This window comes from Notolepis coatsorum, assembly GCF_963971535.1.
Source record: "Notolepis coatsorum genome assembly, chromosome: 9".
Lineage (NCBI taxonomy): Eukaryota > Metazoa > Chordata > Actinopteri > Aulopiformes > Paralepididae > Notolepis > Notolepis coatsorum.
In genome coordinates this window covers 96,653,918-96,667,638 of record NC_140173.1, presented here as the reverse complement: position 1 = coordinate 96,667,638, position 13,721 = coordinate 96,653,918, and the positions used below count along the sequence as shown (strand labels likewise).

Below are 13,721 nucleotides of genomic sequence, written 5' to 3'. Positions count from 1 at the left end.
AGTGTCTCTAGTTGAGGACAGCTCTAGTGTCTCTAGTTGAGGACAGTCCTAGTATCTCTAGTGTCTCTAGTTGAGGACAGCCCTAGTGTCTCTAGTTGAGGACAGCCCTAGTATCTCTAGTGTCTCTAGTTGAGGACAGCCCTAGTATCTCTAGTGTCTCTAGTTGAGGACAGCCCTTGTGTCTCTAGTGTCTCTAGTTGAGGACAGCTCTAGTGTCTCTAGTTGAGGACAGCCCTAGTATCTCTAGTTTATCTAGTGTCTCTAGTTGAGGACAGCCCTAGTATCTCTAGTTTATCTAGTGTCTCTAGTTTATCTAGTGTCTCTAGTTGAGGACAGCTCTAGTGTCTCTAGTGTCTCTATTTGAGGACAGCCCTAGTGTCTCTAGTGTCTCTAGTTGAGGACAGCCCTAGTGTCTCTAGTGTCTAACACGCTGACCTTTGTTTAGGATGGCCTGACCCTGAACTGATGACATGCTGGAAAGAGGCTCCTCTGTGTTTAGATCAGTGTGTCTGAAGAGAGAAGGCTGCTCCCAAACAACGCAGAATAACAAACAGTGAGTCAGCTGGTGAGTTAGCTGGGATACCAAGTGTGTACGTGAGCGTGTGTGTGGTGGTGGTGTGTGTGTGTGTGGTGGTGGTGGTGTGTGTGTGTGTGTGTGTGTGTGTGTGTGGTGGTGGTGTGTGTGGCGGTGTGAGTGTGTGAGTGTGTGTGTGTGTGTGTGTGTGTGTGTGTGTGTGTGTGTGTGTGTGTGTGTGTGGGTGTGTGCTTGCTCAGGCCCGTGCTGAAGGGTGAGCTGGCTGGGTTTTCCCTACAGCTGAGAGAGAGAGCGGGTCTGCAGTCAAAACAAACCTCTCTCTCTCACACAGCTTCGAGGTCCAGGCTTCAAACACTTGTTGAACACTTGGGACGCCGCCAGACGGAGCTTACCGCTTATATTTATTTACTAGTTTATTTAACACTTTGGACGCCGGAGCGATATGCGTGATGTGTGGTTAAAAGGCCAGCGTTCTAAAGTATAGGAATACGTGGCGGTGTTTGCAGGGCTATAACTATATTCTATATTATAGCTATGGATACAATACTATGGCCCATTTGACATCAGGTATCTATCATTCAATATGATACAACATTTTTATAATTTCATCCATACATTCCCGTTTGATACCGTGGTGAATATGACTATAGTTTTAGAATAATCCTGTCTAATCCCAGAAAACGACGCTATGCAGCAATATGTGCAATTCACTAAAAACGTTGTCATTTCTCACCTGTACACGCTACTGTTTTGAAATCACATCTATATTATCGGTATTATGTTTCATCATGAATGCATGAAAGGGTGGGGGGGGGGTCGTTTTTTTATGCTTTGATCGTCACAAACGGCACACGTTGTGGAGTAAAATACACACATATATTGTGATCGAAGTGAAATCATGGTTGGATCACAGCAGGATTGATACCATATAGGCCTTACCTTGACTAGGATGTGCCCCAAAAAGAATATTCCAATTATCTGATCGCGAGTCCCAGTATTGGTGTCGATCGTGTCGCCAACATAATCCGCCACACATCATGGGCCGAGAGCAATTCACGTTTCTCAATCCGATCGGGACAACCGGTCCCCTTGCCCGACCAATAGAAATCCGACCGGAGACCTCTGATCGAGCCACAGGCCAAGATATCATGTTTCAAAGGGTGCTCGATACTGCCACCTGGGTGGTTGCGGCCAGTATTGCACATTGGCATTCTCAAAATGAGTCCTCATGTTAACCCAGATGTCCGTGTGTCTGTAATGAATGGAAATATCGGGTTTTCGGGGGGGGGTCCTGGCGCTGAACGTTTGGCGAGTTAACCCGACTATCATCGGGTATGGTGTCCAAAGTGTTAAGAAGGCACAAGAAAACATTGATACCGTTTACAACGACAGTATCAGACTGTGTTTTTAACCACGGGTCATTTCCAACACTAGTCCCTTGACAGGCAGAGATTGTGAAATTGATCTAGAAACCGAAGCATTTCTTTTACTTTTACTGTAGAGACACATAAAAAACATGAATACAAAATGGAGGAAATACTGATAAACATCGTCTGTACTGTATGTACAATGAGGGCGGCTGCTGCTCACCCCAGCACGATGAGCTCTCCATACTTCACTGGCACTTTGGTGGTGGAGGCGGTGGTGGAGATGTTCTCCTGCTCTGGAGAGAACATCAGGCACAGCTGGCTGGGGAGGTGAGGGCTGGTTGGTCACACGGGTCAGGCTCAACAAGGTGAGCAGAGCAGGAGACGAGGAGAGGGGGCAAGGAGAGGAGGTGCTGGTCACTGGAAGAGAGGGGACAAGAGGAGAGCAGAAGGAAGAGGAGGAGGGGGGAGGGTCAGCTGAGCCTCAGCTCCGCCTTCTCATCCTTCATGCGCTCGTCTGGGCAGCACCGCTCGCCCTGCAGAGAGAGAGAGAGAGAGAGAGAGAGAGAGAGAGAGAGAGAGACAGAGAGAGAGAGAGACAGAGAGAGAGAGATAGACAGAGAGAGAGAGAGAGACAGAGACAGTCAAGTCAAGTCAAGTCAAGTCAAGAGTTTTATTTGTCACAGCATACAAGTATACAATGAAATGCGGGTGGTCTTGCCCGCAACGATGTGCAATACAGTAGTAACAACATATAATAGAATCCAATAAAACAATATTGTGCAATAAACAAGTAACATAGTAGGGCATATCGGTATTTGTACATAGTTATTTACAGAGCATGAAGGACATGCTAGGTCCTGTGGTAGTGCAATACACTGTTAGCTACGGATGAGGCACTGGGTCTTTCTGTACATTGCTATTTTATACAATCTCAAGTTATACTATACTATTTTTAAAGTGACCTTTCCTTAGTGGCCATAAGTGTGGGCGTGTGCAGCATGAGTGTGTGCTTGCTCATGTTAAAGTGGCTGCTAGTGTGTGAGCGTGTACAGTGTGTGTGTTGTGTGTGTGCTCATGTGTGCTTGTGTGTGGAGAGTTCAGTGTTCAGTGTTCAAGGCTCTGATGGCCTGGGGGAAGAAGCTGAGCCGAAGCCTCTCTGTCCTAGTAGCTGGGGTTCGCAAGCGTCTGCCTGACCTCAGCAGCATGAACAGGCTGTTGTTGGGGTGGTGTGGGTCTTTCATTATTCTGCAGGCTCTGGATTTGCACCTCTTGTTGTATAGAACCTGCAGGGGTGGTAGTGCAATACCCGTGGTACGCTCGGCTGAGCGCACCTCTCTCTGTAGGGCCTTCTTGTCCTGTGCCGTGCTGTTTCCATACCAGGCAGTGATGTTTCCAGTCAAGATGCTCTCTACAGCTCCGGAGTAGAAGGACTGGAGTATCTTCCCAGATACTCTGAACTTCCTTAACTGTCTCAGGTGGTAGAGGCGCTGCTTCGCCTTTTTTACGACTGAGTCTATGTGTGTTGACCATGTCAGATCCTCTGAGATGTGGACCCCCAGGTACTTAAAGCTGCTCACCCTGTCCACGGTAGCCCTGTTTATCCTCAGTGGTGTGTGTGTCCCCCGCTGTCCTCTCCTATAATCCACGATCAGCTCCTTGGTTTTACCAATGTTCAGGAGCAGGCTGTTGTGCTGGCACCAGCGTTCCAGTACCTCAACCTCCTCCCGGTAGGCCTTCTCGTCGTTGTCCGAGATCAGCCCCACCACCACTGTGTCGTCCGCAAACTTCACTATGGAATTGGACTATGGAATTGGAGCTGAACTTGGCCACACAGTCGTGTGTGTATAGTGAGTGACCTGACCGCCTGGGGCCTTTCGCTCAGAAAGTCCAGTATCCAGGCGCTCAGAGCAGAGCTCAGACCCAGCTCGATCAGCTTGTCCACCAGTCTGGTGGGGACTATGGTGTTGAACGCTGAGCTGTAGTCAATGAACAACAGTCTCACATAGCCCCCCTTCTGGCGGTCAAGGTGAGAGAGGGTGCTGTGCAGTACTTGGGAGACCGCATCGTCAGTGGACCTGTTTGGCCTGTATGCAAATTGCATGGGGTCCATATCACTGGGGAGGGAGGCACAAATGTGATCCTTGACCAGCCTCTCGAAACATTTCATGGCCACAGAGGTGAGAGAGAGAGAGAGAGAGAGAGAGAGAGACAGAGAGAGAGAGAGACAGAGACAGAGAGAGAGACAGAGAGAGAGACAGAGAGAGAGAGAGAGAGAGAGAGAGAGAGAGAGAGAGAGAGAGAGAGAGAGAGAGAGAGAGAGAGAGAGAGAGAGACAGAGAGAGAGAGGTTAGACCTATCAGCAGATCAAGCATGTTGGTATATCAGCTCTGACGTTACGGTGTGCCGTGAGGCCGCGACAGCTGCATGCGGAGCTCTGCTGCCGGGTCTGGAACTAATAGACTAGAGCAGGTTGTGATGACGTGACTGACTTCACTCACCCACCCACACCCACACACGCCAGTACACAAGAAGTCACAGCAGGGAGAGAGAGAGAGGGTGTGTGTGTGTTAGAAAACGGCATGATAATTAGGAAGAGGATGAAAGGAGACCAAACATATCTCGTCTCCTCCGGAGGAAAACCCCATCGTACGGCGCAAAACGCTCTCCCTCTCCTGCCGCTCCCCCTCCCTCTCCTGCCGCTCCCCCTCCCTCTCCTGCCGCTCCCCCTCCCTCTCCTGCCGCTCCCTCTCCCTCTCCTGCCGCTCCCCCTCCCTCTCCTGCCGCTCCCCCTCCCTCTCCTGCCGCTCCCTCTCCTGCCGCTCCCCCTCCCTCTCCTGCCGCTCCCCCTCCCTCTCCTGCCGCTCCACCTCCCTCTCCTGCCGCTCCCTCTCCTGCCGCTCCCCCTCCCTCTCCTGCCGCTCCCCCTCCCTCTCCTGCCGCTCCCTCTCTCTCTCCTGCCGCTCCCTCTCCCTCTCCTGCCGCTCCCTCTCCTGCCGCTCCCCCTCTCTCCTGCCGCTCCCCCTCCCTCTCCTGCCGCTCCCTCTCCCTCTCCTGCCGCTCCCCCTCCCTCTCCTGCCGCTCCCTCTCCCTCTCCTGCCGCTTCCTCTCCCTCTTGCCGCTCCCTCTCCCTCTCCTGCCGCTCCCTCTCCCTCTCTTGCCGCTCCCTCTCCTGCCGCTCCCCCTCCCTCTCCTGCCGCTCCCTCTCCCTCTCCTGCCGCTCCCCCTCCCTCTCCTGCCGCTCCCTCTCCCTCTCCTGCCGCTCCCTCTCCCTCTCCTGCCGCTCCCCCTCCCTCTCCTGCCGCTCCCCCTCCCTCTCCTGCCGCTCCCTCTCCTGCCGCTCCCCCTCCCTCTCCTGCCGCTCCCCCTCCCTCTCCTGCCGCTCCCTCTCCCTCTCTTGCCGCTCCCTCTCCTGCCGCTCCACCTCACTCTCTTGCCGCTCCCCCTCCCTCTCCTGCCGCTCCCTCTCCCTCTCCTGCCGCTCCCCCTCCCTCTCCTGCCGCTCCCTCTCCCTCTCCTGCCGCTCCCTCTCCCTCTCTTGCCGCTCCCTCTCCTGCCGCTCCCCCTCCCTCTCCTGCCGCTCCCCCTCCCTCTCCTGCCGCTCCCCCTCCCTCTCCTGCCGCTCCCTCTCCTGCCGCTCCCCCTCCCTCTCCTGCCGCTCCCCCTCCCTCTCCTGCCGCTCCCCCTCCCTCTCCTGCCGCTCCCCCTCCCTCTCCTGCCGTTCCCAGAGCACCGCTGTGCCGCACAAACAACACAAGACCCGGGACATGAATAAAGGAAGGAAAGCGGAATGTGTTTCCCGTTTCCTCTCTTCTCACTCTCACTGATCTCAGATCAGCGGAGCGGCAGGGGAAATTATCCAGCCCCGCTGGGCAGAGAGGAGGAGGCACCAGCTAGTAGAGTCTACTGTATACTGTATACAACACTGTCTAGAGAAAAACACACTAGATCTACAAAAGGGATTTAACCGTTTAGGAATTAAATGGGCACTTCCAACAAAAAGACAATGCAGATTTATTTTGCACATAATCCCACACACGTCCAAAAACAAAAACTGTTTTGCGCACATTAACTTTGTAGGTTTTTTTTTAACAGGTTTTATGTATTTCTGAAGTACGACTCTGGGGGTTTCATGAATTGAAAGGGTTTTATGTATTTCTGAAGTACTACTCTGGGGTTTAAAGGGTTTATGGACCAGTAGTGTCAGAACAGAGAAACATGTCAACTTTCAATTCAAATAAAACATGAAAATTATCAGAATTGAAGATGAAAGGTTTTCACCATGACAACACACACACAGACACACACAGGAGCCTTTGCAGCCAAGGGTGTTCCCGCCCCCAGAACACAAGGTGTCAATCATCCGGACCAATCATCTGTCAATCACACCTCCACTTCTTGCTCGCACACAGACATACACACGCAGTGGAGTACCACCCAGGAAGTCACCTCATACACATACATTTTCTACTCACAACACAGGAAGTCAGTCTGACAAGAGAGTAAAACAATACGGTACTGGCAATTTCCAGGAAAGTGTTCAGAGATGAGAATCACAGTTAGGCCCAAGGCATGTTAACCTACAGTAATGCTTCCAAACAACACGGATGCTGCTCATCTGTGAGTCTGTGACACTGTATCCAGAAAGGGATATTATCCTTCCAAGTATGTCCATGTTGAATGAAAAATGCCAAGACACTCATTCTATTGATTGATTTTTTTTGTGTAACACATACAGAACTTACCTCGAGCAACACATCTGTGACACGTCCACCATACAAACGTACTTACCTTAACTCATTCACGGCCAACCACGACTATAGACGAGTTATCTCGCCAACCGTTGAGCGCCAGAACCCGAGTATAGTCGGGTTTTCGATCGTTTATCGTTTTTTCTTTTGTTCGATTTTTTAACCCTATACAGTCTCACGGACCTCTGTGTATCATTGGGACTCATTCTGAGACGCAGAGAGTGCAATGCCGGCCGAATCCTGCTAGGTGGCAGTATCGCCCACAAAACATATGCCGTTGCTGATGATCAAAGCATCAAAAAACGACCCCCTCCCCCCTTGATGCATTCATGATGAAACATAATACCTATTATATACCTTTGATTTGGAAAAGGTAATGTGTCCAGGCGAGCAATGCGAACGCTTTTAGCAAAATTCACATGAAATTAACCAGGATCACTCTGAAACTATACAATATTCACCACAGGATAACCTGCGAAATACATGAAAACATTTACTCTTTTTTACATGTTGGACGAGAGATAGTGACTGTCAAATGAGCTATAATATAGAATATAGATATAGCTCTGCAAACATCGTGACGCACAGTGAAAATGCCTATCTTTTAAAGCGTGGCCCATTGACTACAAGGATGGAGATAATGGCTGGCGCTGAAAGTGTTAAAACCTTTTAGCATCACGCCCAAAACGGGGCCTTTTTTGTTTTTGAGGACTGCATACTTTTTTTGCAAAGCTTAGCTTTATACTTATAGCACATGAATGAATGAGCCTGGTCTCTTTTGAAAGGTAACATTCTGAAGTTACTAAAGCAAAAAAGGATAATCACTTTTAGTGCAAATGAAATAGATTAACAGAGGTTTGAACTTGAGTTGAACTTGTGTACTCACATTTCTCTTTAGTGGTTGCCAGATTCCAGTTTTTAAGTTCAAGCATAGAGGTATGAGCTGGAAAACACTGCGGTTCCATAGCTTACTAGTCTTCTGTAGTACAGGTCCAAATTTGATAAAAATCCGTTCAGAAAGGAGTACTTGAGAAAGGTTTTAGTAAAGTGTATATAAAAAAAAAGAGCAAATCCTAAATGACTATCCACCTCTGTGCGTTCTGAAGATTCAGTCACACCAAATTTTCGCTGTTGTTATTAGATCCATAGCTATAATATTTAATATAGGTTTAGCACTGCAAACACTGGAATTTATCCCCATTGAACAGAGCGCTGGCACACAACGGCCCAACGCCCATAGCGACCCCTGGCGCTAAAAGTGTTAAGGAACACATCCACACAAATTTACTTACCTTAACACTTTCAGTGCCGGCCATTAACATGGTAAAGCATGGTTAAATGCCACCACCCACTTCAATGATAGCGTTGTGAACGCATAATCTCTGTCTTAAATTATGGCTATGTGTCTAATCTGCCCGTCGCTTATCAATGACTTGTTTGCAGTCAACATTGTCGAAACGGATTGTTTTTTTTAATCGCTTAATTTTCGTTTTATAGCATTTTGAAAAGCCCTTGTTTTCAAGGAAAATATAAAGATTCCGTGATAAAAGGCATTTACTGGAATATTCTGGATACACAAATGTTGTAATTTTTCGGCCTATTTATGAATCGTTTTCAAATAAACGCTAGATTATCGATAGTATATGTGTACTTATGCACGCTATAGAAGCGGGCTGAAATATCGATTATCTCATTTCCTGATCTCTCACACAGCCACACACACGCGCATAGGGCAAACGCTGATATATAGGTGAAAATAGCTCTGATTATCCCAAGACTGGTAAAATAAATTCCTTACCTCAGATCAGATGTTATCCAAAAAGATTATTCCAATTCCTGATCGCCATTCCAAATATCGATCACGCTTATTGATTACAGTGTTGGGTACTGTAAATACATAATCCACGCTGTTCTGTTGGCCGGCGATCACTTGGTCTCTTCAGTTGGCTCGACGGAAAAGTAAAATGAGGAAACTGCCCCCCCCCCCCCCTTTGTCAGTCTAAAGTAATGGTGTGCAGTTACACAGGGAGAGAATATAGGGGGCGGTATCTTCCCAATTGAGCTCAGAGAGAGTCTGCAACACTAACCTGAGGCTCGATTGATGAAATATGAATTCAAATCGCCAATAAAAAATAATACGACAAACAAACGCTATATAGCGTTGGCGGGCACTCAAAGGTCGGCATGAACTAACGACAAAAAGCGTGGCTGGCATTCAAAGTGTTAAGGCGAGACACCCCAGGTGAATAGGCAAATATACTTTTTTTTGTTGATTGTGTTATATTTTGCTTCCTAAAGATGTCTTCTATGAAACTAGTGACAATAAAACGTCAATAACACACATTTAGTTGTTTATTTTACTTCATTTTGCCTTATTGCATCCATAAATGTGCACATATTTAATGGGGAAGTGCCTCATTTGCATATATAAACATAAAATTCAGAAAACTTGCAATATATTTTTTCTTAGTTTATATGTACATAACAAACTGGGAAAGTTTCATAGTGATATCTATTCAAATATGTTTTTGCCTATTAGGGGGTACTACACTGTACTACACTGTTACTACACTGTTTGTAGCCTGTGTGTAGTTCTGTTCAGTTCAATAACATCATTATTATTATTATTATTATTCAGTTATCAGGCATGTGTTTAGGTTGTCAATTACTAATGGTTTGATTAGGTATTGTGTTTGTAAATAGCTGTTTCAAAAAGAAAATTATGGCATTTTACAATACAGAACTTTGAAGGCGTTTTCCCAAAAATGAGTTTTTATGCGTTTTTCTTACACGCAAGGGTAGACATGTACCATTCCATAGCACCTACACACACCATACTTTCCACATTTCTTCCTATATATACCCTGCATCTTTTTACAGAGGGGTTTGTTGATATATCATTCATAGCCTGATTTATAGTACATTTAGACCAAAAAACATGGTGAAAATGTTTTATGACTGTAGTCAGCATTTCCTGATTTATGGGATGATAAAAAGACATATCCACAATCCCTTCTGTAAAAAGTGCACTGTGTTGTTATGTGTCAACATAATGAAACCATTTATAAAAATCTGGCATCATCCAATGTTGGTATTTATACCCAAACGTCATATGCAAATTGGTGCATATTTAATGAGGTAATGCCTATTTTGCATATATAAACATAAGATCTCAGAAAACTTGCAATACATTTTTTCTAAGTTGTTATGTACATCTATTCAAATATTTGTTTTGCCTATTCACCTGGGGTGTCTCACCTTAACACTTTCCCCGCCAATCACGTTGTACGACGTGTTTCAAGTTCATGCGAATTCTGCCAATCCACGGCGTACGACGTTATTGAGATAATATTTCATATTTTCGCCATGTTATTCATATTTCCCTCACAGAGCCTTGTCTGATGCTGTGGGACTCGGCACAACTCTGCAACGCTTCAATACTGCCACCTGGTGGATGATCGGCGAGTTGCCAAACCGGAAATGGCCGGTTGGATATCGGTGTGTCTCCTAAATCCGTCCGGCCACTCGCATATCGTTGCAGGACTCTAGCCACACACCGTGGATATGGATCGCTGCAATAACTCAATAGTCGACATGATTTGGGCGTGTACTATTATTATACAAACCGGAAATGGATCGACTCGATCCCCATCAAATAACTGGGATCTTTTTGCTCCAGTTTGTTTATTATTATCCATACAAACTGCTCTGATCTATATATCACCCATACTACATAAAGCATTTAACGACGATCACGGAATTATAAACGACCCCCCCCCCCCCCTCCGTTCACCCGCGCATGATCAGTCATAACGTTTAGGACCATGTACAGTTGAACATTTTAATATAGCGTGTATCGACAACAAACGGCATTTGATAATCTATATATGCATTTATGCCTATATCTCACGTTCTAGGAATTACTGCAGAAAACGATAAAAACATATTTATATTCTAGACGGTATTTTCGTATGAATGTGTGAATGAAAAAGTAAAACATTCCTACATCCTGAACGATAGATAATCGATGTTGAATGGGCCATAGTAATGTCAATTTAGCAATACAATTTAAAAAAGTTATAGCCCTGCAAAGAAGGTGAACATCTCCATAGTACTGGCAGAGAATGGTATAAGATGCTGAAAGTGCGTGGCAGTTAATGTGTTAAGCAACACATCTGTAACACATCCACACAAACATACTTACCTTAAGCAACACATCACTAACACATCCCTGGTGGCTAACACATTCTATTTTCAGTTATTCACACTCAGAAATCTTTGGTTGAGACTATAACATAACAGCTCCTGAAATACACAGAGCACACCCAGTGAGAGGGGGGGGAGCAGGAGGCATGAGGAAGAGAAAGAGAGAAAGAGAAAGAGAAAGAGAGAAAGAGAAAGAGAAAGAGAAAGAGAAAGAGAAAGAGAAAGAGAAAGAGAAAGAGAGAGAGAGAGAGAGAGAGAGAGAGAGAGAACCGATTTCCCTATATGGTTGTGAAGTCTGGGGCCCACTTGCAAACCAAGACTTCACCAAATGGGACAAACACCCAATTGAGACTCTGCATGCAGAATTTTGCAAATCCATTCTCCGCACCCAACGGAAAACGCCAAATAATGCATGCAGAGCAGAACTAGGAAGATACCCACTAATCATCTAAATTCAAAAAAGAGCATTCAAATTCCACAATCACCTAAAAGAAAGTGACCCAGACACACTCCACAAACATAGCCCTCACCCACAGAGAGACCCTCGATAGATGCCCACTCAGCCAGATGGTTCTGGGACTCTGCTCACAAACACAAGCAGAGCCACCAGACAGAAACCACACTGGACTAAATCAAATTATAAGAAAACAAAAAGAAAACTATCTGACACATTGGAAAGAAACAACCCAAAACCAGAGCAAATTGAAATGCTATTTGGCCCTAAACAGAGAGTACACAGTGGCAGAATACCTGAGCACTGTGACTGACCCAAAACTAAGAAGATCCTTGACTAGGTACAGACTCAGCGAGCACAGCCTAGCCATTGAGAAAGGCCGCCATAGGCAGACCTGGCTCCCAAGCGAAGACAGACTATGCACCCACTGCACACAAGATGAGGTGGAAACCGAGCTCCACTTCTTAACAACCTGCCCACTATACCAAGACATCAGAGACATATACTGTACTTCCCACAAATTGCAAACACCCAGAGACTTTGAAAACATGGACAATAACTCAAAACACCTGCTTGCCTCAACGACTACCGCCCTGTAGCTCTCACCTCCATAGCCATGAAGTGCTTTGAGAAGCTAGTAAAGGGCTACATCTGCTCCTCCCTCCCCATCAAACATGGACCCCCTGCAATTTGCCATACCGCCCCAACAGGTCCACGGAGGACGCCATATCCCATGTGCTGCACACAGCAGCATCACACCTGGACAAGAGGCAGGGGAACTATGTGAGAATGCTATTCATCGACTACAGCTCGGCATTCAATACCATAGTCCCCCTCCATACTCATAGCCAAGCTCAGGGACCTGGGCTTGGGCTATGACCTCTGCCAGTGGGTCTTGGACTTCCTGACTGCAGACCCCAGGTGGTGAGAGCAGGCAACTGCACCTCCTCATCCATCACCCTCAACATAGGGGCCCCCCAGGGCTGTGTTCTGAGTCCCCTCCTCTACTCCCTGTACACACACGACTGTGTGGCTCAGCGGAGTAGCAATACAATCGTCAAATTTGCTGACGACACAGTGGTGGTGGGCCTGATCTCTGCCAACGACGAGAGGGCCTACCTGGAAGAGGTCAAGGTCCTGGCGGGATGGTGCCAGGAAAACAGCCTCTCCCTGAACGTCAGCAAAACAAAGGAGATGATTGTGGACTTCAGGAGGTCGGGGTCAAGGACTACAGCCCCCTCAGCATCGACGGGGCACCGGTTGAGAGAGTCAACAGCTTCAAGTACCTCGGAGCCCACATATCCGAGGACTTGAAATGGACCATACACATTAACAGTGTGGTGAAGAAGGCACGACAACGCCTCTACTTCCTCAGGCGCCTAAGGAAGTTCCAAGTCAGCCAGAAGATCCTTAAGAACTTCTACTCATGTACAATAGAGAGCATCTTGACCGCAACATCACCTCCTGGTTTGGGAATAGCACTGCAAAAGACCAAAGCAGACTACAAAGAGTGACACGTTCAGCCGAACGCACAATTGGAGGGGGGCTCCCCACTCTCCAGAACATTTACAACAAGCGTTGCAAGGGGAAGGCTAAGAGAATTATTAAGGACTCGAGCCACCCGAACAACTGCCTCTTTGAACTGCTGCCGTCAGGCAAGCGACACAGGAGTCTCAAGGCGAGCACAGAAAGACTCAGAAGTAGCTTCTATCCCCAGGCCATCAGGCTGCTAAACGAACAATGAATGAACACTACACAACAACAACCACCAAACACACATAGCACACACATCCACACGCACACACTCACTTTAAACAAACACACTGTAGCACCCACTACACACACTTATAGCACACACCCACTTTAAACAAACACACTGTAGCACCCACTCCCCACACTTTATATTTATGGATGAAGGATTGCACTACAACTCGTACACCTTACTGTAAATTGTACCTAAAATTGTACCTCATCCCATTTCTGCTTTGCACTAGATAGTACTGTACATTAGTACACTGCATAGTATTGTGTATTGTATATTAATATGGTAACTCAGAACATTGTACATATGTCTATACCGAACAACTGTGACCTCATTCTTCTTCTAAATTCATGCTATATTATGTTATTATGTTATTTGATACTATCTTGTCTAGCACAGTCTCTGGAGCGTAACAGTAAGAAGCATTTTGTATGAAAGTATTCTGTACTTCTGTATGACAACTATTAAAGAACTTGAACTTGAACTCCCATACCTACTGGGAGAAATACAAGAATGTGCAAACACAGCAGCAAGATTTGTGAGCTGCTGTGACAAGAAAAGGACATCCAGCGGAATGCAACCACCATAAAGACTGTACAAGAAATTCCGTCTGTAATGTACTGATTTCTTTTGTTTTCTCTGTTTG

At 46.6% G+C, this 13,721-nt stretch overlaps 1 protein-coding gene across 1 annotated transcript in view; it reads right to left on the bottom strand.

Moving 5' to 3' along the window:
• The window catches only part of peli1b (pellino E3 ubiquitin protein ligase 1b), a 117,190-nt gene that overhangs the window by 58,450 nt on the left and 45,019 nt on the right, over positions 1 to 13,721 (bottom strand). Inside the window, exon 2 of the mRNA XM_084322102.1 lies at positions 2,126 to 2,438. Coding sequence (XP_084178228.1) covers positions 2,126 to 2,211 — 86 coding nt within the window. The 5' untranslated portion in view covers positions 2,212 to 2,438. The remainder of the gene's footprint in view (positions 1 to 2,125; positions 2,439 to 13,721) is intronic.